At 46.3% G+C, this 26,012-nt stretch overlaps 1 protein-coding gene across 1 annotated transcript in view; it reads right to left on the bottom strand.

The window, feature by feature from the left end:
- Nucleotides 1-12,322: 12,322 nt before the first annotated feature.
- Nucleotides 12,323-26,012, bottom strand: part of LOC306763993 (SH2 domain-containing protein 3C-like) — a 49,145-nt gene continuing 35,455 nt past the window's right edge. The window contains exons 6-11 of the mRNA XM_079250973.1: nucleotides 22,185-22,582; nucleotides 21,511-21,626; nucleotides 14,095-14,263; nucleotides 13,837-13,948; nucleotides 13,556-13,762; nucleotides 12,323-12,667 (exon numbers count right to left, since the gene is read on the bottom strand). Of these exons, the coding sequence (XP_079107099.1) occupies nucleotides 12,498-12,667; nucleotides 13,556-13,762; nucleotides 13,837-13,948; nucleotides 14,095-14,263; nucleotides 21,511-21,626; nucleotides 22,185-22,582 (1,172 nt within the window). The 3' untranslated portion in view covers nucleotides 12,323-12,497. The remainder of the gene's footprint in view (nucleotides 12,668-13,555; nucleotides 13,763-13,836; nucleotides 13,949-14,094; nucleotides 14,264-21,510; nucleotides 21,627-22,184; nucleotides 22,583-26,012) is intronic.

The raw sequence follows: 26,012 nt of genomic DNA, 5'->3' as shown, positions 1-26,012 counted from the left end.
ACCTTCCACTCGGTTCCACCTTCCGCTAGGTTCCACTATCCGTTCGGTTCCACCTTCCGCTCGTTTGTACTTTCTGCTCAGTTCCAATTTCCGCTCGTTTCCACCTTTTGCTCGGATCCACCTTTTGCTCGGTTACACCTTCCGCTCGGTTCTACTTTCCGCTCTATTCCACTTCCCGCTCGGTTCCACCTTTCGCTCGGTTCCATATCCGCTCGGTTCTACCTTCCACTCAGTTCCACCTTTCGCTCGGTTCCACTTTTCCCTCATTTCTACTTTCCGCTCAGTTCCACCTTCCGCCCGGTTCCACCTTAAGCTCGGTTCCATCTTACGCTCTGTTCTACCTTCCACTCGGTTCCACTTTTCGTTCGGTTCTACTTTCCGCTCTATTCCACTTCCCGCTCGGTTCCTCCTTTCGCTCATTTCCACTTTCCGCTCAGTTCCACCTTCCGCCCGGTTCCACCTTAAGCTCGGTTCTACTTTCCGTTCAGTTCCACCTTCCATTCGGTTACACCTTCCGCTCGGTTACACTATCCGTTCTGTTCCACCTTCCACTCTGTTCCACCGTCCGCTAGGCTTCACCTTCCGCGCGGTTCCACTTTCTGTTCGGTTCCACCTTTTGCTCAGTTCCACTATCTGTTTGGTTCCACCTTCCGCTCGGTTCTATTTTCTGCTCTGTTCCACCTTCCGCTCGTTTACACTTTCTTTTCGGTTCCAGTCTCTTCTCGGTTCCACCATCCACTCGGTTCCACTTTCTTCTCGGTTCCAGTTTCTTCTCGGTTCCACCTTCCACTTGGTTCCAACTTCTGCTAGGTTCAACTATCCGTTCGGTTCCACCTTCCACTCGGTTCCACTTTCTGCTTGGTTCCACTTTCTGCTCGGTTCCACCTTTTGCTCAGTTCCACTATCTGTTTGGTTCCACCTTCCGCTCAGTTCCACCTTCCACTCAGTTCCACCTTCTTGGTTCCATATCTGCTCAGTTCTACCTTTCGTTCGGTTCCACCATTTGTTCGCTTCCACTATCAATTCAGTTCCACCTTCCGCTCGTTTCTACTTTCCGCTTAGCTCTACTTTCTGTTGGGTTCCACCTTGTGCTCCATTTCACTTCCCGATCGGTTTCACTCACTGCTCTGTTCCACCTTCCAGTCGGTTCCACCTTTGCTCGGTTCCATCTTTCGCTCTGTTCTACCTTCCGCTCGGTTCCACTTTTCGTTCGGTTCTACTTTCCACTCTATTGCACTTCCTGCTTGCTTCCACCTTTCGCTCGGTTCCATATCCGATCGGTTCTACCTTCCACTCAGTTCCACCTTTTGCTCAGTTCCCCTATCTGTTTGGTTCCACCTTCCGCTCGGTTCCACTTTTCGCTCAGTTCCACTTTCCACTCCGTTCCACCTTCTGCTCGGTTCCACCTTTTGCTCGGTTCCACCTTCCGCTCGGTTCTACCTTCTGCTCAGTTCCAGGATCCGTTCGGTTCCACCTTCCGCCTGGTTCCACCTTCTGCTCAGTTCCACCTTCCACTCAGTTCTACTTTCTGCTCAGTTCCAATTTCCGCTCAGTTCTACCTTCCGCTCGTTTCCACCTTCCGCTCGGTTTCACTATCCATTCAGTTCCACCTTCCGCTCGGTTCTACTTTCCGCTTACCTCTACTTTCTGTTGGACTCCACCTTGTGCTCCATTCCACTTCCCGCTCGGTTTCACTTTCTGCTCTGTTCCACCTTCCGGTCGGTTCCACCTTTGCTCGGTTCCATCTTTCGCTCTGTTCTACCTTCCGCTCGGTTCCACTTTTCGTTCGGTTCTACTTTCCGCTCTATTCCACTTCCAGCTCGGTTCCACGTTTCACTCGGTTCCATATCCGCTCGGTTCTACCTTCCACTCAGTTCCACCTTTCGCTCGGTTCAACTTTTCGCTCATTTCTACTTTCCGCTCAGTTCCACCTTCCATTCGCTTCCCCTTTTCGCTCGGTTCCACTTTCTGCTCTGTTCCACCTTCCGCTCGGTTACACTATCCGTTCTGTTCCACCTTCCACTCTGTTCCACTGTCCGCTAGGCTTCACCTTCCGCGCGGTTCCACTTTTTGCTCGGTTTCACCTTTTGCTCAGTTCCACTATCTGTTTGGTTCCACCTTTCGCTCGGTTCCACCTTTCGCTCGGTTCTATTTTCTGCTCTGTTCCACCTTCCGCTCGTTTACACTTTCTTTTCGGTTCCAGTCTCTTCTCGGTTCCACCATCCACTCGGTTACACTTTCTTCTCGGTTCCAGTTTCTTCTCGGTTCCACCTTCCACTTGGTTCCAACTTCTGCTTGGTTCCACTTTCTGCTCGGTTCCACCTTTTGCTCAGTTCCACTATCCGTTCGGTTCCCCTATTCGTTCGGTTCCACCTTCCACTCGGTTCCACTTTCTGCTTGGTTCCACTTTCTGCTCGGTTCCACCTTTTGCTCAGTTCCACTATCTGTTTGGTTCCACCTTCCGCTCAGTTCCACCTTCCACTCAGTTCCATCTTCTTGGTTCCATATCTGCTCAGTTCTACCTTTCGTTCGGTTCCACCTTTTGTTCGCTTCCACTATCAATTCAGTTCCACCTTCCGCTCGTTTCTACTTTCCGCTTAGCTCTACTTTCTGTTGGGTTCCACCTTGTGCTCCATTTCACTTCCCGATCGGTTTCACTCACCGCTCTGTTCCACCTTCCAGTCGGTTCCACCTTTGCTCGGTTCCATCTTTTGCTCTGTTCTACCTTCCGCTCGGTTCCACTTTTCGTTCGGTTCTACTTTCCACTCTATTGCACTTCCTGCTTGCTTCCACCTTTCGCTCGGTTCCATATCCGATCGGTTCTACCTTCCACTCAGTTCCACCTTTTGCTCAGTTCCCCTATCTGTTTGGTTCCACCTTCCACTCGGTTCCACTTTTCGCTCGGTTCCACTTTCCACTCTGTTCCACCTTCCACTCGGTTCCACCTTCTACTGGGTTCCACCTTTTGCTCGGTTCCACCTTCTGCTCTGTTCCACCTTCCAGTCGGTTCCACCTTTTGCTCGGTTCCACCTTCCGCTCGGTTCTACCTTCTGCTCAGTTCCAGGATCCGTTCGGTTCCACCTTCCGCCTGGTTCCACCTTCTGCTCAGTTCCACCTTCCACTCAGTTCTACTTTCTGCTCAGTTCCAATTTCCGCTCAGTTCTACCTTCCGCTCGTTTCCACCTTCCGCTCGGTTCCACTATCCATTCAGTTCCACCTTCCGCTCGGTTCTACTTTCCGCTTAGCTCTACTTTCTGTTGGACTCCACCTTGTGCTCCATTCCACTTCCCGCTCGGTTTCACTTTCTGCTCTGTTCCACCTTCCGGTCGGTTCCACCTTTGCTCGGTTCCATCTTTCGCTCTGTTCTACCTTCCGCTCGATTCCACTTTTCGTTCGGTTCTACTTTCCGCTCTATTCCACTTCCAGCTCAGTTCCACGTTTCACTCGGTTCCATATCCGCTCGGTTCTACCTTCCACTCAGTTCCACCTTTCGCTCGGTTCAACTTTTCGCTCATTTCTACTTTCCGCTCAGTTCCACCTTCCATTCGCTTCCCCTTTTCGCTCGGTTCCACTTTCTGCTCTGTTCCACCTTCCGCTCGGTTACACTATCCGTTCTGTTCCACCTTCCACTCTGTTCCACTGTCCGCTAGGCTTCACCTTCCGCGCGGTTCCACTTTTTGCTCGGTTTCACCTTTTGCTCAGTTCCACTATCTGTTTGGTTCCACCTTTCGCTCGGTTCCACCTTCCGCTCGGTTCTATTTTCTGCTCTGTTCCACCTTCCGCTCGTTTACACTTTCTTTTCGGTTCCAGTCTCTTCTCGGTTCCACCATCCACTCGGTTACACTTTCTTCTCGGTTCCAGTTTCTTCTCGGTTCCACCTTCCACTTGGTTCCAACTTCTGCTTGGTTCCACTTTCTGCTCGGTTCCACCTTTTGCTCAGTTCCACTATCCGTTTGGTTCCCCTATTCGTTCGGTTCCACCTTCCACTCGGTTCCACGTTCTGCTCGGTTCCACCTTTTGTTCGCTTCCACTATCAATTCAGTTCCACCTTCCGCTCGTTTCTACTTTCCGCTTAGCTCTACTTTCTGTTGGGTTCCACCTTGTGCTCCATTTCACTTCCCGATCGGTTTCACTCACCGCTCTGTTCCACCTTCCAGTCGGTTCCACCTTTGCTCGGTTCCATCTTTCGCTCTGTTCTACCTTCCGCTCGGTTCCACTTTTCGTTCGGTTCTACTTTCCACTCTATTGCACTTCCTGCTTGCTTCCACCTTTCGCTCGGTTCCATATCCGATCGGTTCTACCTTCCACTCAGTTCCACCTTTTGCTCAGTTCCCCTATCTGTTTGGTTCCACCTTCCACTCGGTTCCACTTTTCGCTCGGTTCCACTTTCCACTCTGTTCCACCTTCCACTCGGTTCCACCTTCTACTGGGTTCCACCTTTTGCTCGGTTCCACCTTCCGCTCGGTTCCACTTTCTGCTCGGTTCCAGGATCCGTTCGGTTCCACCTTCTGCTCGGTTCCACCTTCCGCTCGGTTCTACTTTCTGCTCAGTTCCAATTTCCGCTCGGTTCCACCTTCTGCTAGATTTCACTATCCGTTCGGTTCCACCTTCCACTCGGTTCCACCTTCCGCTCAGTTCCACCTTCCACTCGGTTCTACTTTCTGTTCAGTTCCAATTTCCGCTCAGTTCTACCTTCCGCTCGTTTCCACCTTCCGCTCGGTTCCACTATCCATTCAGTTCCACCTTTTGCTCGGTTTTACTTTCCGCTTAGCTCTACTTTCTGTTGGGTTCCACCTTGTGCTCCATTCCACTTCCCGTTCGGTTTTACTCTCCGCTCTGTTCCACCTTCCGGTCGGTTCCACCTTTGCTCTGTTCCATCTTTCGCTCTGTTCTACCTTCCGCTCGGTTCCACTTTTCGTTCGGTTCTACTTTCCACTCTATACCACTTCCTGCTTGGTTCCACCTTTCGCTCGGTTCCATATCCGATCGGTTCTACCTTCCGCTCAGTTCCACCTTCCGCTCGGTTCCACCTTAAGCTCTGTTCTACTTTCCGTTCAGTTCCACCTTCCATTCGGTTCCCCTTTCCGCTCGGTTCCACTTTCTGCTCGGTTCCACCTTTTGCTCAGTTCCACTATCTGTTTGATTCCACCTTCCGCTCGGTTCTATTTTCTGCTCTGTTCCACCTTCCGCTCGTTTACACTTTCTTTTCGGTTCCAGTCTCTTCTCGGTTCCACCTTCCACTCGGTTACACTTTCTTCTCGGTTCCAGTTTCTTCTCGGTTCCACCTTCCACTTGGTTCCAACTTCTGCTAGGTTCAACTATCCGTTCGGTTCCACTATCCGTTCGGTTCCACCTTCCACTCGGTTCCACTTTCTGCTTGGTTCCACTTTCTGCTCGGTTCCACCTTTTGCTCAGTTCAACTATCTGTTTGGTTCTACCTTCCGCTCAGTTCCAGCTTCCACTCAGTTCCACCTTCTTGGTTCCATATCTGCTCAGTTCTACCTTTCGTTCGGTTCCACCTTTCGTTCGCTTCCACTATCCATTCAGTTCCACCTTCCGCTCGTTTCTACTTTCCGCTTAGCTCTACTTTCTGTTGGGTTCCACCTTGTGCTCCATTTCACTTCCCGATCGGTTTCACTCTCCGCTCTGTTCCAACTTCCGGTCGGTTCCACCTTTGCTCGGTTCCATCTTTCGCTCTGTTCCACCTTCCGCTTGGTTACACTATCAGTTCGGTTCCACCTTCCACTCGGTTCCACCGTCTGCTAGGTTTCACTTTCCGCTCGGTTCCACCTTCTGCTCGGTTCCACCTTCCGCTCGGTTCTACTTTCTGCTCAGTTCCAATTTCCGCTCGGTTCCACCTTCTGCTAGATTTCACTATCCGTTCGGTTCCACCTTCCACTCGGTTCCACCTTCCGCTCAGTTCCACCTTCCACTCGGTTCTACTTTCTGTTCAGTTCCAATTTCCGCTCAGTTCTACCTTCCGCTCGTTTCCACCTTCCGCTCGGTTCCACTATCCATTCAGTTCCACCTTTTGCTCGGTTTTACTTTCCGCTTAGTTCTACTTTCTGTTGGGTTCCACCTTGTGCTCCATTCCACTTCCCGTTCGGTTTTACTCTCCGCTCTGTTCCACCTTCCGGTCGGTTCCACCTTTGCTCGGTTCCATCTTTCGCTCTGTTCTACCTTCCGCTCGGTTCCACTTTTCGTTCGGTTCTACTTTCCACTCTATACCACTTCCTGCTTGGTTCCACCTTTCGCTCGGTTCCATATCCGATCGGTTCTACCTTCCACTCAGTTCCACCTTTTGCTCGGTTCCACCTTTCGCTCATTCCTACTTTCCGCTCAGTTCCACTTTCTGCTCGGTTCCACCTTTTGCTCAGTTCCACTATCTGTTTGGTTCCACCTTCCACTCAGTTCCACCTTCCGATCGGTTCCACCTTAAGCTCGGTTCCACCTTAAGCTCGGTTCTACTTTCCATTCAGTTCCACCTTCCATTCAGTTCCCCTTTCCGCTCGGTTCCACTTCATGCTCTGTTCCACCTTCCGCTCGGTTACACTATCAGTTCGGTTCCACCTTCCACTCAGTTCCACCGTCTGCTAGGTTTCACTTTCCACTCGGTTTCACCTTCCGCTCGGTTCCACTTTCTGCTCGGTGCCACCTTTTGCTCAGTTCCCCTATCTGTTTGGTTCCACTTTCTGCTCGGTTCCACTTTCCGCTCTGTTCCACTTTCTGCTCGGTTCCACTTTCCACTCGGTTCCACCTTCCACTTTGTTCCACCTTTTGCTCAGTTCCACCTTCCGCTCGGTTCCAACTTCCACTTGGTTCCTCCTTCCGCTAGGTTCCACTATCCGTTCGGTTCCACCTTTCGCTCGGTTCTACTTTCCGCTCAGTTCCAATTTCCGTTCGTTTCATCCTTCCGCTCGGTTCCACCTTCTGCTCAGTTCCACCTTTCGCCCGGTTCCACTATCCGCGCGGTTCCACCTTCTGCTTGGTTCCACTTTCCGCTCGGTTCCACCTTCCGCCTGGTTGTACTTTCTGCTCGGGTCCACCTTCCGCTCGGTTCCACTTTCCGCTCGGTTCTACTTTCCGCTCAGTTCCACCTTTCGCTCGGTTCTACCTTTCGCTCGGTTCTACTTCCCGCTCAGTTCCACCATTTGCTCGGTTCCACCTTTTGCTCAGTTCTACTTTCTGCTCAGTTCCAATTTCCACTCAGTTCCAATTTCCGCTCGGTTCCACCTTCCACTCGGTTCCACCTTCCGCTAGGTTCCACTATCCGTTCGGTTCCACCTTCCGCTCGATTCCACCTTTAGCTCGGTTCCACCTTTAGCTCGGTTCTACTTTCCGTTCAGTTCCAGCTTCCATTCGGTTCCCCTTTCCGCTCGGTTCCACTTTCTGCTCTGTTCCACCTTCCGCTCGGTTACACTATCTGTTCTGTTCCACCTTCCACTCTTTTCCACCGTCCGCTAGGCTTCACCTTCCGCGCGGTTCCACTTTCTGCTCGGTTCCACCTTTTGCTCAGTTCCACTATCTGTTTGGTTCCACCTTCCGCTCGGTTCTATTTTCTGCTCTGTTCCACCTTCCGCTCGTTTACACTTTCTTTTCGGTTCCAGTCTCTTCTCGGTTCCACCATCCACTCGGTTCCACTTTCTTCTCGGTTCCAGTTTCTTCTCGGTTCCACCTTCCACTTGGTTCCAACTTCTGCTAGGTTCAACTATCCGTTCGGTTCCACTATCCGTTCGGTTCCACCTTCCACTCGGTTCCACCTTCTGCTCGGTTCCACCTTTTGCTCAGTTCCACTATCTGTTTGGTTCCACCTTCCGCTCGGTTCCACTATCCATTCAGTTCCACCTTTTGCTCGGTTTTACTTTCCACTTAGCTCTACTTTCTGTTGGGTTCCACCTTGTGCTCCATTCCACTTCCCGCTCGGTTTCACTTTCTGCTCTGTTCCACATTCCGGTCGGTTCCACCTTTGCTCGGTTCCATCTTACGCTCTGTTCTACCTTCCACTCGGTTCCACTTTTCGTTCGGTTCTACTTTCCGCTCTATTCCACTTCCCGCGTGGTTCCACCTTTCGCTCGGTTCCATATCCCCTTGGTTCTACCTTCCACTCAGTTCCACCTTCCGCTCGGTTCCACTTTAAGCCCGGTTCTACTTTCCGTTCAGTTCCACCTTCCATTCGGTTCCCCTTTCCGCTCGGTTCTACTTTCTGTTCAGTTCCAATTTCCGCTCAGTTCTACCTTCCGCTCGGTTCCACTATCCATTCAGTTCCACCTTTCGCTCGGTTTTAGTTTCCGCTTAGCTCTTCTTTCTGTTGGGTTCCACCTTGTGCTCCATTCCACTTCCCGCTCGGTTTCACTTTCTGCTCTGTTCCACCTTGCGGTCGGTTCCACCTTTGCTCGGTTCCATCTTTCGCTCTGTTCTACCTTCCGCTCGGTTCCACTTTTCGTTCGGTTCTACTTTCCACTCTATTCCACTTCCTGCTTGGTTCCACCTTTCGCTCAGTTCCATATCCGATCGGTTCTACCTTCCGCTCAGTTCCACCTTTCGCCCGGTTCCACTATCCGCGCGGTTCCACCTTCTGCTTGGTTCCACTTTCCGCCTGGTTGTACTTTCTGCTCGGGTCCACCTTCCGCTCGGTTCCACTTTCCGCTCGGTTCTACTTTCCGCTCAGTTCTACCTTTCGCTCGGTTCTACCTTTCGCTCGGTTCTACTTCCCGCTCAGTTCCACCATTTGCTCGGTTCCACCTTTTGCTCAGTTCTACTTTCTGCTCAGTTCCAATTTCCACTCAGTTCCAATTTCCGCTCGGTTCCACCTTCCACTCGGTTCCACCTTCCGCTAGGTTCCACTATCCGTTCGGTTCCACCTTCCGCTCGTTTGTACTTTCTGCTCAGTTCCAATTTCCGCTCGTTTCCACCTTTTGCTCGGATCCACCTTTTGCTCGGTTACACCTTCCGCTCGGTTCTACTTTCCGCTCTATTCCACTTCCCACTCGGTTCCACCTTTCGCTCGGTTCCACCTTTCGCTCGGTTCCATATCCGCTCGGTTCTACCTTCCACTCAGTTCCACCTTTCGCTCGGTTCCACTTTTCCCTCATTTCTACTTTCCGCTCAGTTCCACCTTCCGCTCGTTTCCACCTTCCGCTCGGTTCCACCTTAAGCTCGGTTCTACCTTAAGCTCGGTTCCACCTTAAGCTCGGTTCTACTTTCCGCTCGGTTACACCATCCGTTCAGTTCCACCTTCCACTCGGTTCCACCCTCCGCTAGGTTTCACTTTCCGCTCGGTTTCACCTTCCGCTCTGTTCCACTTTCCTCTTGGTTCCACCTTTTGCTCAGTTCCACCTTCCGCTCGGTTCCACTTTCCGCTCCGTTCCACTTTCCACTCTGTTCCACCTTCCACTCAGTTCCACCTTCTGCTAGGTTCCACCTTTTGCTCGGTTTCACCTACTGCTCAGTTCTACTTTCTGTTCAGTTCCAATTTCCGCTCAGTTCTACCTTCCGCTCGTTTCCACCTTCCGCTCGGTTCCACTATCCGTTCGGTTCCACCTTCTGCATGGTTCCAACTTCCGCTCGGTTCCACTTTCCGCTCAGTTCCAATTTCCGCTTAGTTCCAATTTCCGCTTGGTTCCTCCTTCCGCTAGGTTCCACTATCCGTTCGGTTCCACCTTTTGCTCGGTTCTACTTTGCGCTCAGTTCCAATTTCCGTTCGTTTCATCCTTCCGCTTGGTTCCACCTTTCGCCCGGTTCCACCTTCCGCCCGGTTCCACTATCCGCGCGGTTCCACCTTCTGCTTGGTTCCACTTTCCGCCTGGTTGTACTTTCTGCTCGGGTCCACCTTCCGCTCGGTTCCACTTTCCGCTCGGTTCTACTTTCCGCTCAGTTCCACCTTTCGCTCGGTTCTACCTTTCGCTTGGTTCTACTTCCCGCTCAGTTCCACCATTTGCTCGGTTCCACCTTTTGCTCAGTTCTACTTTCTGCTCAGTTCCAATTTCCACTCAGTTCCAATTTCCGCTCGGTTCCACCTTCCACTCGGTTCCACCTTCCGCTAGGTTCCACTATCCGTTCGGTTCCACCTTCCGCTCGTTTGTACTTTCTGCTCAGTTCCAATTTCCGCTCGTTTCCACCTTTTGCTCGGATCCACCTTTTGCTCGGTTACACCTTCCGCTCGGTTCTACTTTCCGCTCTATTCCACTTCCCACTCGGTTCCACCTTTCGCTCGGTTCCACCTTTCGCTCGGTTCCATATCCGCTCGGTTCTACCTTCCACTCAGTTCCACCTTTCGCTCGGTTCCATATCCGCTCAGTTCCACCTTCCGCTCGTTTCCACCTTCCGCTCGGTTCCACCTTAAGCTCGGTTCTACCTTAAGCTCGGTTCCACCTTAAGCTCGGTTCTACTTTCCGCTCGGTTACACCATCCGTTCAGTTCCACCTTCCACTCGGTTCCACCCTCCGCTAGGTTTCACTTTCCGCTCGGTTTCACCTTCCGCTCTGTTCCACTTTCCTCTTGGTTCCACCTTTTGCTCGGTTCTACTTTGCGCTCAGTTCCAATTTCCGTTCGTTTCATCCTTCCGCTTGGTTCCACCTTTCGCCCGGTTCCACCTTCCGCCCGGTTCCACTATCCGCGCGGTTCCACCTTCCGCTCGGTTCCACCTTCCGCTCGGTTCCACCTTCCGCCCGGTTCCACTATCCGCGCGGTTCCACCTTCCGCCCGGTTCCACTATCCGCGCGGTTCCACCTTCCGCCCGGTTCCACCTTTCGCCCGGTTCCACCTTCCGCCCGGTTCCACTATCCGCGCGGTTCCACCTTCCGCTCGGTTCCACCTTCCGCTCGGTTCCACCTTCCGCCTGGTTCTACTTTCTGCTCGGTTCTACTTTCCGCTCGGTTCCACTTTCCGCTCGGGTCTACTTTCCGCTCAGTTCCACCTTTCGCTCGGTTCTACTTCCCGCTCAGTTCCACCTTTTGCTCGGTTCTACTTTCTGCTCAGTTCCAATTTCCGCTCAGTTCCAATTTCTGCTCGGTTCCACCTTCCACTCGGTTCCACCTTCCACTAGGTTCCACTATCCGTTCGGTTCCACCTTCCGCTCGTTTGTACTTTCTGCTCAGTTCCAATTTCTGCTCGTTTCTACCTTTTGCTTGGATCCACCTTTTGCTCGGTTCCGCCTTTCCGCTCGGTTCCACCTTTTGCTCGGTTTCACTTTCCGCTCGGATCCACCTTCAGCTCGGTTCCACCTTCCGCTCGGTTCTACTTTCCGCTCGGTTCCACCATTCGCTCGGTTCCACCTTTCGCTCGGTTCCACCTTTCGCTTGGTTCTACTTTCCGCTCGTTTCCACCTTCAGCTCGGTTCCACCTTCCGCTCGGTTCTACTTTCCGCTCGGTTCCACCTTTCGCTTGGTTCCACCTTTCGCTCAGTTCCACCTTTCGCTTGGTTCTACTTTCCGCTCGTTTCCACCTTCAGCTCGGTTCTACTTTCCGCTGGGTTCCACCTCCCGTTTGGTTCCCTTTTCCACTCGGTTCCCTTTTCGCTCTGTATTACTTTCCACTCTGTTCTACTTTCTGCTCGGTTCCACCTTCCACTCGGTTCCACCTTCCACTAGGTTCCACTATCCGTTCGGTTCCACCTTCCGCTCGTTTGTACTTTCTGCTCAGTTCCAATTTCTGCTCGTTTCTACCTTTTGCTTGGATCCACCTTTTGCTCGGTTCCGCCTTTCCGCTCGGTTCCACCTTTTGCTCGGTTTCACTTTCCGCTCGGATCCACCTTCAGCTCGGTTCCACCTTCCGCTCGGTTCTACTTTCCGCTCGGTTCCACCATTCGCTCGGTTCCACCTTTCGCTCGGTTCCACCTTTCGCTTGGTTCTACTTTCCGCTCGTTTCCACCTTCAGCTCGGTTCCACCTTCCGCTCGGTTCTACTTTCCGCTCGGTTCCACCTTTCGCTTGGTTCCACCTTTCGCTCAGTTCCACCTTTCGCTTGGTTCTACTTTCCGCTCGTTTCCACCTTCAGCTCGGTTCTACTTTCCGCTGGGTTCCACCTCCCGTTTGGTTCCCTTTTCCACTCGGTTCCCTTTTCGCTCTGTATTACTTTCCACTCTGTTCTACTTTCTGCACGGTTCCACCTTCTCACCATTTAGCTCCGTTCAGCTTCTTTTTAACTGTTTATTAAAGAAGAAATTATTTTAGAACAAACTTTACAGGTAATTCTGCTTTTTCTCGCCAGTCTGAAGAATTTTAGGTTAAAAAGTTTTACAAAAATAAAAATCTGAATCAGTTTTCAGTGAAAACTTTTATTTATTCAAATATTCAGATGGTGTTGTAGATCAGTTCGAGGTCCAGCCTCCACACAGATCGAGCAGGGTCCACATCTGGACCAGAACCAGGTCTTCCGTCCAGCTGATTCTTGGTGAGACGGGACGGAGTTAAACTTGAACTGGATTATAAATACTTCAGATTTGAAGGGACAATAATACACCGATCAGAGTGAAACCCGTCTAGAAAACCAGTTCTAGGGTCAGCGCGGCGTGCCGGACGGCTCCAGCCGGTTGGACAAGGCGGTCAGCACCTGGTCGTACTTAGAGTGTCTCAGAACCTGGCTCTCCTCACATCCCCTGCTCCCCCACAGCAGCCTCATCTGGAAGTCTGTCAGGAAGAGTTCCCGGAGCTCGTCCTGCTCATTCAGACCTGAAACGCCACATGTCACGGTCAGCGTCGGCATCCTGGAGGTCCGGAACCAGAACCAGAACCATCTCAGTTTCAGTTTGGAAAGAAGTAAAATCTGCTCCCAGATTTGGTTTAATGCGACAGAATTCAATTCATTCAATTCTTTTTTGTGTTATTAATTTAATTAAATGTAATTGTTTTCCTATAAGATTAAATATATAATATAAAAATATAAAAATATATCATTAGTCCCAGGAGAAAACTGAATTTAATTAAATAAAAATTAAACAAAAATAAATTTAAATCAAAACAAGATCCAAAATATATTAAGATTAAAAGATTAATTTGGTTCTTAATTCTAATTTCATATTCTTGTCATCTAGTGAATGAATGAATAAATGTTTCCTTTATATAGTTTATTTATATTTCATTTCAGACGTTCTTTCGGTTTCATGGATATTTTTCTTTATATATTTATAAAAAATTATACATATTTTCTACAATAGACGTTTTTAGATTTTTTTTTGTATTTTTATTGCTCTATATTTTTATGTACATGTAATATTTTGCCATAATTTTTTACAAATAAGGTTGTAAAATTTCTCTTTTGGAATTTAAATGTTTTGATTTAATATTTAATTCAGTTCAATAATAAAATAAATCATTTGTTAAAAAGTTAACAATTGTTTTTATCAACTTTCTTCCCGTCTGATTAAAGAAGTTCAATAAATGTATTAAATAAAATATGGAGGAAATTATTTTTAAATGGAAAGCAGATCAGAACTGGTTCTGGTTCTGGTTTGGGCTCTGGTTTTGGTGCTGGTTCTGGTACTAATTCTGATACTGGTATCAGTACTGGTACTGGTTTTGGTTCTGGTTCTGAGACTGCTTCTGGTTCTGGTCTGTTACCTTGCAGTTTGCTCTCAGCGTTGGAGCGGTAGATGCCCCCCAGCTGGGCCATGGTCCTCGCCGCCCCCAAGTGGAACATGACCACGTCCACCCCGACTTCTGCTGTGTCCCAAAGCTCCGCCCCCTCTGCCGTCGCCATGCTCTTCTCCAGCAGCGTCAGGACGGGGAGGATGTGGGGGAAGGTGGTGTTGGACAGTGGACAGCTCTCTGAAGGAAACACGGACAGAGCGGACGTTACTTCTGAAATATCAGAAGGAGTCTCTGTATGGCGGGGCTGTTACCTCTTCCATCATTCAGGCTCTTCATGAAAGGTCGGAGAGTTTTCTCGTAGAGAATGGCAATCTCGGTGTGACGCTGACGCAACGTCGTCCACATCCGCTCCAGACGAGACATCTGAGACAAGAAACGTAGAGACAGAAATCACAACTAAACCACCAGCTGTGTTTGAACCAGTTACAACCCAGAATGGGTTGTATGGGTTGTAACTGGATTTAACAAGCAGCACCATCAGCTAACATCTCGCCGTTTTCCATGTTTACCTGCGGCAGCTCCAATGCTCTCATGATGGCGGCGAAGCCGAACATGTTTCCCATTGTCCTCAGCTCCGCAGCGATTTGGATGATTTTATGCAGCAGAGCAGCTCGTTCCTCATTGGTCCCCGTGCAGCCCAGCACGTCCACCGCCAACATGGTCGCCATGGTCCGAAACCTGCAGGCGGAGGACCAAATGGTCATCATGTCGTGTTCGTCTCTACGCAGACGATGCTTCGCTATGCGCCTCCCTCTGCCTGATCAAACCAGTCACATGGTCTGCTAACAAACATGTCTTCAGGACCTGGAGACCTGGATTAATATCTTGATTAAGAACTGGATTAAGAACTGGATTAAGAACTGGATTAAGAACTGGATTAAGACTTGGATTAAGATCTGGATTGAGAAGTGGATTAAGACCTGGATTAAGACTGGATTAAGAACTGGATTAAGATCTGGTTTAAGAACTGGATTAAAACCTGGATTAAGATCTGGATTAATATCTGGATTAGGACCAGGATTAAGACATGGATTAAGATCTGGATTAAGAACTGGATAAGCAATGTATTAAGATCTGTATTAAGATCTGGATTAAGAACTGGATTAAGATCTGGATTAAGAACTGGATTAAGAACTGGATTAAGATCTGGATTGAGAACTGGATTAGGACCAGGATTAAGACCTGGATTAAGAACTGGATTAAGATCTGGATTATTATCTGGATTAAGAACTGTATTAAGAACTGGATTATGATCTGGATTAACATCTGGATTAAGACCTGGATTAAGATCTGGATTAAAACCTGGATTAAGAAATGTATTAAGATCTGGATTAAGAACTGGATTAAGACCTGGATTAAGATCTGTATTAAAATCTGGATTAGGACCAGGATTAAGACATGGATTAATATCTGGATTAAGATCTGGATTAAGAACTGGATTAAGATCTGGATTAGGAACTGGATTAAGACCTGGATTAAGATCTTGATTGAGAACTGGATTAAGAGCTGGATTAAGACCTGGATTAAGATCTGGATTAATATCTGGATTAGGACCAGGATTAAGACATGGATTAAGATCTGGATTAAGAACTGGATAAGCAATGTATTAAGATCTGTATTAAGATCTGGATTAGGATCAGGATTAAGACCTGGATTAAGAACTGGATTAAGACCTGGATTAAGATCTGGATTAAGACCTGGATTAAGATCTGGATTAAGATATGGTTTAAGAACTGGATTAAGACCTGGATTGAGACCTGGGTCGAGAACTGGATTGAGATCTGGATTAAGATCTGGGTTAAGATCTGGATTAGGACCAGGATTAAGACATGGATTGAGATCTGAATTAAGATCTGAATTAATAACTGGATTAGGACCTGGATTAAGACCTGGATTGAGATCTGGATTAAGAACTGGATTAAGAACTGGATTAAAATCTGGATTAAGATCTGGATTGAGAACTGGATTAACACCTGGATTAAGAACTGGATTAAGACCTGGATTAAGATCTGGATTAAGAACTGGATTAAGATCTGGATTAAGATATGGTTTAAGAACTGGATTAAGACCTGGATTGAGATCTGGGTCGAGAACTGGATTAAGAACTGGATTAAGATCTGGGTTAAGATCTGGATTAAGACCTGGATTAAGACATGGATTAAGATCTGAATTAAGATCTGAATTAAGAACTGGATTAGGACCTGGATTAAGATCTGGATTAAGAACTGGATTAAGAACTGGATTAAGATCTGGATTAAGATCTGGATTGAAAACTGGATTAACACCTGGATTAAGACCTGGATTAAGAACTGGATTAAGACCTGGGTTAAGAACTTGATTGAGAACTGGATTAAGAGCTGGATTAAAACCTGGATTAAGATCTGGATTAATATCTGGATTAGGACCAGGATTAAGACATGGATTAAGATCTGGATTAAGAACTGGATAAGCAATGTATTAAGATCTGTATTAAGATCTGGATTAAGAACTGGATTAAGAACTGGATTAAGATCTGGATTAAGAACTGGATTAAGAACTGGATTAAGATCTGGATTAAGATCTGGATTAATATCTGGATTGAGAACTGGATTAGGACCAGGATTAAGACATGGATTAAGATCTGAATTAAGATCTGGATTAAGAACTGGATTAGGACCTGGATTAAGATCTGGATTAAGAACTGGATTAAGATCTGGATTAATATCTGGATTAAGAACTGGATTAGGACCAGGATTAAGACCTGGATTAAGAACTGGATTAAGATCTGGATTATTATCTGGATTAAGAACTGTATTAAGAACTGGATTATGATCTGGATTAACATCTGGATTAAGACCTGGATTAAGATCTGGATTAAGATCTGGATTAAGAAATGTATTAAGATCTGGATTAAGAACTGGATTAAGACCTGGATTAAGATCTGTATTAAAATCTGGATTAGGACCAGGATTAGGACATGGATTAAGATCTGAATTAAGAACTGGATTAGGACCTGGATTAAGATCTGGATTAAGAACTGGATTAAGATCTGGATTAAGATCTGGATTAATATCTGGATTGAGAACTGGATTAGGACCAGGATTAAGACCTGGATTAAGAACTGGATCAAGATCTGGATTATTATCTGGATTAAGAACTTTATTAAGAACTGGATTATGATCTGGATTAACATCTGGATTAAGACCTGGATTAAGATCTGGATTAAAACCTGGATTAAGAAATGTATTAAGATCTGGATTAAGAACTGGATTAAGACCTGGATTAAGATCTGTATTAAAATCTGGATTAGGACCAGGATTAAGACATGGATTAATATCTGGATTAAGATGTGGATTAAGAACTGGATTAAGATCTGGATTAGGAACTGGATTAAGAGCTGGATTAAGACCTGGATTAAGATCTGGATTAATATCTGGATTAGGACCAGGATTAAGACATGGATTAAGATCTGGATTAAGAACTGGATAAGCAATGTATTAAGATCTGTATTAAGATCTGGATTAGGATCAGGATTAAGACCTGGATTAAGAACTGGATTAAGACCTGGATTAAGATCTGGATTAAGACCTGGATTAAGATCTGGATTAAGATATGGTTTAAGAACTGGATTAAGACCTGGATTGAGACCTGGGTCGAGAACTGGATTGAGATCTGAATTAAGATCTGGGTTAAGATCTGGATTAGGACCAGGATTAAGACATGGATTGAGATCTGAATTAAGATCTGAATTAAGAACTGGATTAGGACCTGGATTAAGACCTGGATTGAGATCTGGATTAAGAACTGGATTAAGAACTGGATTAAAATCTGGATTAAGATCTGGATTGAGAACTGGATTAACACCTGGATTAAGAACTGGATTAAGACCTGGATTAAGATCTGGATTAAGAACTGGATTAAGATCTGGATTAAGATATGGTTTAAGAACTGGATTAAGACCTGGATTGAGATCTGGGTCGAGAACTGGATTAAGATCTGGATTAAGATCTGGGTTAAGATCTGGATTAAGACCTGGATTAAGACATGGATTAAGATCTGAATTAAGATCTGAATTAAGAACTGGATTAACACCTGGATTAAGACCTGGATTAAGAACTGGATTAAGACCTGGGTTAAGAACTTGATTGAGAACTGGATTAAGAGCTGGATTAAGACCTGGATTAAGATCTGGATTAATATCTGGATTAGGACCAGGATTAAGACATGGATTAAGATCTGGATTAAGAACTGGATAAGCAATGTATTAAGATCTGTATTAAGATCTGGATCAGGATCAGGATTAAGACCTGGATTAAGAACTGGATTAAGACCTGGATTAAGATCTGGATTAAGACCTGGATTAAGATCTGGATTAAGATATGGTTTAAGAACTGGATTAAGACCTGGATTGAGACCTGGGTCGAGAACTGGATTGAGATCTGGATTAAGATCTGGGTTAAGATCTGGATTAGGACCAGGATTAAGACATGGATTGAGATTGAATTAAGATCTGAATTAATAACTGGATTAGGACCTGGATTAAGACCTGGATTGAGATCTGGATTAAGAACTGGATTAAGAACTGGATTAAAATCTGGATTAAGATCTGGATTGAGAACTGGATTAACACCTGGATTAAGAACTGGATTAAGACCTGGATTAAGATCTGGATTAAGAACTGGATTAAGATCTGGATTAAGATATGGTTTAAGAACTGGATTAAGACCTGGATTGAGATCTGGGTCGAGAACTGGATTAAGAACTGGATTAAGATCTGGATTAAGATCTGGATTAAGATCTGGATTAGGACCAGGATTAAGACATGGATTAAGATCTGAATTAAGATCTGAATTAAGAACTGGATTAGGACCTGGATTAAGATCTGTATTAAGAACTGGATTAAGATCTGGATTAAGATCTGGATTGAAAACTGGATTAACACCTGGATTAAGACCTGGATTAAGAACTGGATTAAGACCTGGGTTAAGAACTGGATTAAGATCTGGATTAAGATCTGGATTAGGACCAGGATTAAGACATGGATTAAGATCTGAATTAAGATCTGGATTAAGAACTGGATTAGGACCTGGATTAAGATCTGGATTAAGAACTGGATTAAGAACTGCATTAAGATCTGGATTAAGATCTGGATTAAGATCTGGATTGAGAACTGGATTAGGACCTGGATTAAAACCTGGATTAAGACCTGGGTTAAGAACTGGATTAAGATCTGGATTAATATCTGGATTGAGAACTGGATTAGGACCTGGATTAAGACATGGATTAAGATCTGAATTAAGATCTGGATTAAGAACTGGATTAGGACCTGGATTAAGATCTGGATTAAGAACTGGATTAAGAACTGGATTAAGATCTTGATTAAGATCTGGATTAAGATCTGGATTAACACCTGGATTAAGACCTGGATTAAGAACTGGATTAAGACCTGGGTTAAGAACTGGATTAAGATCTGGATTAATATCTGGATTGAGAACTGGATTAGGACCTGGATTAAGACCTGGATTAAGAACTAGATTAAGACCTGGATTAAGAACTGGATTAAGACCTGGATTAAGATCTGGATTAAGAACTGGATTAAGATTTGGTTTAAGAACTGGATTAAGCTCTGAATTAAGATCTGGTTTAAGACCTGGATTAAGACCTGGATTGAGATCTGGATTGAGAACTGGATTAAGATCTGGATTAAGAACTGATTTAAGACCTGGATTAAGATCTGGATTAAGAATTGGATTAAGACCTGGATTAAGATCTGGGTTAAAATCTGGATTAGGACCAGGATTAAGACATGGATTAAGATCTAAATTAAGATCTAGATTAATAAACTGGAGTAGGACCTGGATTAAGAACTGGATTAAGATCTGGATTGAGAACTGATTTAAGACCTGGATTATGATCTGGATTAAGAATTGGATTAAGACCTGGATTAAGATCTGGGTTAAAATCTGGATTAGGACCAGGATTAAGACATGGATTAAGATCTGAATTAAGATTTAGATTAATAAACTGGAGTAGGACCTGGATTAAGAACTGGATTAAGATCTGGATTAAGATCTGGATTGAGAACTGGATTAAGAACTGGATTAAGACCTGGATTAAGATCTGGATTAAGAACTGGATTAAGATCTGGATTAAGAACTGGATTAAGAACTGGATTAAGATTTGGTTTAAGAACTGGATTAAGATCTGGATTAATATCTGGATTAGGACCAGGATTAAGACATGGATTAAGATCTGAATTAAAATCTGGATTAAGAACTGGATTAGGACCTGGATTAAGATCTGGATTAAGAACTGGATTAAGAACTGGATTAAGATCTTGATTAAGATCTGGATTAAGATCTGGATTAACACCTGGATTAAGACCTGGATTAAGAACTGGATTAAGACCTGGGTTAAGAACTGGATTAAGATCTGGATTAATATCTGGATTGAGAACTGGATTAGGACCTGGATTAAGACCTGGATTAAGAACTAGATTAAGACCTGGATTAAGAACTGGATTAAGACCTGGATTAAGATCTGGATTAAGAACTGGATTAAGATTTGGTTTAAGAACTGGATTAAGCTCTGAATTAAGATCTGGTTTAAGACCTGGATTAAGACCTGGATTGAGATCTGGATTGAGAACTGGATTAAGATCTGGATTAAGAACTGATTTAAGACCTGGATTAAGATCTGGATTAAGAATTGGATTAAGACCTGGATTAAGATCTGGGTTAAAATCTGGATTAGGACCAGGATTAAGACATGGATTAAGATCTGAATTAAGATCTAGATTAATAAACTGGAGTAGGACCTGGATTAAGAACTGGATTAAGATCTGGATTGAGAACTGATTTAAGACCTGGATTATGATCTGGATTAAGAATTGGATTAAGACCTGGATTAAGATCTGGGTTAAAATCTGGATTAGGACCAGGATTAAGACATGGATTAAGATCTGAATTAAGATTTAGATTAATAAACTGGAGTAGGACCTGGATTAAGAACTGGATTAAGATCTGGATTAAGATCTGGATTGAGAACTGGATTAAGAACTGGATTAAGACCTGGATTAAGATCTGGATTAAGAACTGGATTAAGATCTGGATTAAGATATGGTTTAAGAACTGGATTAAGAACTGGATTGAGATCTGGGTCGAGAACTGGATTAAGAACTGGATTAAGACCTGGATTAAGACCTGGATTGAGATCTGGATTGAGAACTGGATTAAGATCTGGATTAAGAACTGGATTATGATCTGGATTAAGACCTGGATTAAGAACTGGATTAAGAACTGGATTAACATCTGGATTAAGAACTGGATTAACATCTGGATTAACATTTGGATTAAGACCTGGATTAGGATCTAGATTAAGACCTGGATTAAGAACTGGGTTAAGATCTGGATTAACATCTGGATTAAGACCTGGATTTAGACCTGGATTTACATCTGGATTAACATCTGGATTAAGAACTGGATTAAGACCTGGATTAAGACTTAGATGACTGTTTTCTTCTTCTGAACTCAGACAGACTGAGGTTGCTGTCTTTGGACCTGAAGAGGACTGTAGCTGTGGAACCACTTTGCTCTCGAGGTTTTTCTTTGAATTCAGGTTTACTGCAGGTTCCTGGAGGTTCTAATAGTAGAAACTTCAATGATCAGAACCCGGTCTGGCTTCAGGAAGCAGAACCAGATCCCAGTGTGGTCTCAGAAAATCTTCAGTTTGTTTTCAAGCTTTCCTTCCTTGGTGACCCTGATCCATCCATTATATATTTTCTGGTTCTGGTCTGGATGGAGGTTTTCCTTCCAGGTTCTGGTCCGGATGGAGGTTTTTCTTCCTGGTTCTGGTCCGGATGGAGGTTTTCCTTCCTGGTTCTGCTCCGGATGGAGATTTTGCTGGTAACAAAGCAGAGTAACAGTAAATATCCGGACTGGACTCACCTCTCCAGCAGGTCCAGTCTCAGCTGCTGTCCATGAGGCAACGTTAACAGCTCCATGCCTGAGCTAACTCCCATCATCCTTTGCACCTCCGGAGTCACGTCCAGGATCCTCGCCACCTACAGAGCACAGATTTGTTGGAACCAGAACCAACTGGACCGGCTTCCAGAACTGTTTCATTGAACATTTAACTAAACTTCGGTAACTTGGGAAAACGTGGTGAAATGGACTTCCTGTCCAGGTTTATGCCTCGTGGATTTCTTTCCTTTTACTTTGTGTTAAAACGTTGTTTAAACTCAGGTTTGATCTGAAATAAGAGAAAATATAAAAAACAACCCAAGTTTGTTCGGTAAAGTGAACTGAATTATACTAGTGTGTGTATTTGTATATATAAATATGTATATATAAATACCAGTGGGAACTTCGTCACACTTCATTGATATATGATATGAATTTGTATTATGATTATGATTCTCCTTCTCTTTTACTGTTTCATTCCAGCAACTGAAACAGTTTGTTGTAACTTTTCCCAAATCTTCCTAAACCTGCATATGGATGCGGTCGCGGCGCCGATGGAAGGGAACGGCACCAGCGTCGGTGTTTCTGCTGATGTCTGAACATAAGGAGTGTAAAACCGACTGACTGGAAGCAGAGTGGGACTGAAATGGTGGACGGACCTTGCAGTCGGCCTCGGTGATGTGTCTCGCCGCCATCCGCGGGTCTACGTCAGCCAGCAGCTCCTTCACCCTCCTCAGGATGCAGACCTCCAGAGGTTTATTCTCCTTGGACATCAGTGGAGACTGGTACCTACTGGGTTTGAAGCGAGACACCGTCTCCACCAGTGGAGACGAGTAGGCATTCCCATCTTCCTCTCCGATTGGTCGGCCTCCTGCCGAGCCGTCCTGCAGCCTCGCCACGAAGCTCTGAGGACCAGGATGCAGCTCCGTGTAGCAGCTTCCATCTGGATCGGAGACCGAGTCCTGTTGGGGGCTGCTTGGCTGGACCTGAGCGGTTTCTAAGGACCGGGACGAGGCGGAGGACAGCACCACGCTGGAGGCCGGGTGGAGCTGTGGGGCTGAGATGGAGGAGGAGGACAGAAGTTACATTTCAGAGCTTATTAAAGCCAGCGATTCTCCAGGAAGTCTCCAGGAAGTCTCCAGGAAGTCTCCAGAAATTCTCCAGGAAGTCTCCAGGAAGTCTCCAGGAAGTCTCCAGAAATTCTCCAGGAAGTCTCCAGGAAGTCTCCAGGAAGTCTCCAGAAATTCTCCAGGAATTCTCCAGGAAGTCTCCAGAAATTCTCCAGGAATTCTCCAGGAAATCTCCAGGAATTCTCCAGGAATTCTCCAGGAAGTCTCCAGGAAGTCTCCAGGAATTCTCCAGGAATTCTCCAGGAAGTCTCCAGAAATTCTCCAGGAATTCTCCAGGAAGTCTCCAGGAAGTCTCCAGAAATTCTCCAGGAATTCTCCAGGAAGTCTCCAGGAAGTCTCCAGGAATTCTCCAGGAAGTCTCCAGGAAGTCTCCAGAAATTCTCCAGGAAGTCTCCAGGAATTCTCCAGGAATTCTCCAGGAAGTCTCCAGGAAGTCTCCAGAAATTCTCCAGGAATTCTCCAGGAAGTCTCCAGGAAGTCTCCAGGAAGTCTCCAGAAATTCTCCAGGAAGTCTCCAGGAATTCTCCAGGAAGTCTCCAGGAAGTCTCCAGGAAGTCTCCAGGAATTCTCCAGGAAGTCTCCAGAAAGTCTCCAGGAATTCTCCAGGAATTCTCCAGGAATTCTCCAGAAATTCTCCAGGAATTCTCCAGGAAGTCTCCAGGAAGTCTCCAGAAATTCTCCAGGAAGTCTCCAGGAAGTCTCCAGGAATTCTCCAGGAAGTCTCCAGGAATTCTCCAGAAATTCTCCAGGAAGTCTCCAGGAAGTCTCCAGGAATTCTCCAGGAAGTCTCCAGGAAGTCTCCAGAAATTCTCCAGGAATTCTCCAGGAAGTCTCCAGGAAGTCTCCAGAAATTCTCCAGGAAGTCTCCAGAAATTCTCCAGGAAGTCTCCAGGAATTCTCCAGGAATTCTCCAGGAAGTCTCCAGGAAGTCTCCAGAAATTCTCCAGGAATTCTCCAGGAAGTCTCCAGGAATTCTCCAGGAATTCTCCAGGAAGTCTCCAGGAAGTCTCCAGGAATTCTCCAGGAAGTCTCCAGGAAGTCTCCAGAAATTCTCCAGGAAGTCTCCAGGAAGTCTCCAGGAATTCTCCAGGAAGTCTCCAGGAAGTCTCCAGGAAGTCTCCAGGAATTCTCCAGGAATTCTCCAGGAAGTCTCCAGGAAGTCTCCAGAAATTCTCCAGGAAGTCTCCAGGAAGTCTCCAGGAAGTCTCCAGAAATTCTCCAGGAATTCTCCAGGAAGTCTCCAGGAAGTCTCCAGGAATTCTCCAGGAAGTCTCCAGGAAGTCTCCAGAAATTCTCCAGGAAGTCTCCAGGAATTCTCCAGGAATTCTCCAGGAAGTCTCCAGGAAGTCTCCAGGAAGTCTCCAGAAATTCTCCAGGAATTCTCCAGGAAGTCTCCAGGAAGTCTCCAGGAAGTCTCCAGAAATTCTCCAGGAAGTCTCCAGGAATTCTCCAGGAAGTCTCCAGGAAGTCTCCAGGAAGTATCCAGGAATTCTCCAGGAAGTCTCCAGAAAGTCTCCAGGAATTCTCCAGGAATTCTCCAGGAATTCTCCAGAAATTCTCCAGGAATTCTCCAGGAAGTCTCCAGGAAGTCTCCAGAAATTCTCCAGGAAGTCTCCAGGAAGTCTCCAGGAATTCTCCAGGAAGTCTCCAGGAATTCTCCAGAAATTCTCCAGGAAGTCTCCAGGAAGTCTCCAGGAATTCTCCAGGAAGTCTCCAGGAAGTCTCCAGAAATTCTCCAGGAATTCTCCAGGAAGTCTCCAGGAAGTCTCCAGAAATTCTCCAGGAAGTCTCCAGAAATTCTCCAGGAAGTCTCCAGGAATTCTCCAGGAATTCTCCAGGAAGTCTCCAGGAAGTCTCCAGAAATTCTCCAGGAATTCTCCAGGAAGTCTCCAGGAAGTCTCCAGGAATTCTCCAGGAAGTCTCCAGGAAGTCTCCAGGAATTCTCCAGGAAGTCTCCAGGAAGTCTCCAGAAATTCTCCAGGAAGTCTCCAGGAAGTCTCCAGGAATTCTCCAGGAAGTCTCCAGGAAGTCTCCAGGAAGTCTCCAGGAATTCTCCAGGAATTCTCCAGGAAGTCTCCAGGAAGTCTCCAGAAATTCTCCAGGAAGTCTCCAGGAATTCTCCAGGAAGTCTCCAGGAAGTCTCCAGAAATTCTCCAGGAAGTCTCCAGGAAGTCTCCAGGAATTCTCCAGGAAGTCTCCAGGAAGTCTCCAGGAAGTCTCCAGAAAGTCTCCAGAAAGTCTCCAGGAAGTCTCCAGGAATTCTCCAGGAATTCTCCAGGAAGTCTCCAGGAAGTCTCCAGGAATTCTCCAGGAAGTCTCCAGGAAGTCTCCAGAAATTCTCCAGGAAGTCTCCAGGAAGTCTCCAGAAATTCTCCAGGAAGTCTCCAGAAAGTCTCCAGGAATTCTCCAGGAAGTCTCCAGAAATTCTCCAGGAAGTCTCCAGGAAGTCTCCAGGAAGTCTCCAGGAATTCTCCAGGAAGTCTCCAGAAATTCTCCAGGAAGTCTCCAGGAATTCCCAGAAATTCTCCAGGAAGTCTCCAGAAAGTCTCCAGGAATTCTCCAGGAATTCTCCAGAAATTCTCCAGGAAGTCTCCAGGAAGTCTCCAGAAAGTCTCCAGGAATTCTCCAGGAATTCTCCAGGAAGTTTCCAGGAATTCTCCAGGAATTCTCCAGGAAGTCTCCAGAAAGTCTCCAGGAATTCTCCAGGAATTCTCCAGAAATTCTCCAGGAAGTCTCCAGGAAGTCTCCAGAAAGTCTCCAGGAATTCTCCAGGAATTCTCCAGGAAGTTTCCAGGAATTCTCCAGGAATTCTCCAGGAAGTCTCCAGGAAGTCTCCAGAAATTCTCCAGGAAGTCTCCAGGAATTCTCCAGGAATTCTCCAGGAAGTCTCCAGGAATTCTCCAGGAAGTCTCCAGGAAGTCTCCAGAAATTCTCCAGGAAGTCTCCAGGAATTCTCCAGGAAGTCTCCAGGAAGTCTCCAGAAATTCTCCAGGAAGTCTCCAGGAAGTCTCCAGGAATTCTCCAGGAAGTCTCCAGGAAGTCTCCAGAAAGTCTCCAGAAAGTCTCCAGGAATTCTCCAGGAATTCTCCAGGAAGTCTCCAGGAATTCTCCAGGAATTCTCCAGGAAGTCTCCAGGAAGTCTCCAGGAAGTCTCCAGGAATTCTCCAGGAAGTCTCCAGGAAGTCTCCAGAAATTCTCCAGGAAGTCTCCAGGAAGTCTCCAGAAATTCTCCAGGAAGTCTCCAGGAAGTCTCCAGAAATTCTCCAGGAAGTCTCCAGAAAGTCTCCAGGAATTCTCCAGGAAGTCTCCAGAAATTCTCCAGGAAGTCTCCAGAAATTCTCCAGGAAGTCTCCAGGA

Source organism: Telmatherina bonti, assembly GCF_933228915.1.
Source record: "Telmatherina bonti genome assembly, chromosome: 13".
NCBI classification, from domain to species: domain Eukaryota; kingdom Metazoa; phylum Chordata; class Actinopteri; order Atheriniformes; family Telmatherinidae; genus Telmatherina; species Telmatherina bonti.
Note: the sequence above shows the minus strand (reverse complement) of the source record. Positions and strands in the feature narration are given on the sequence as shown.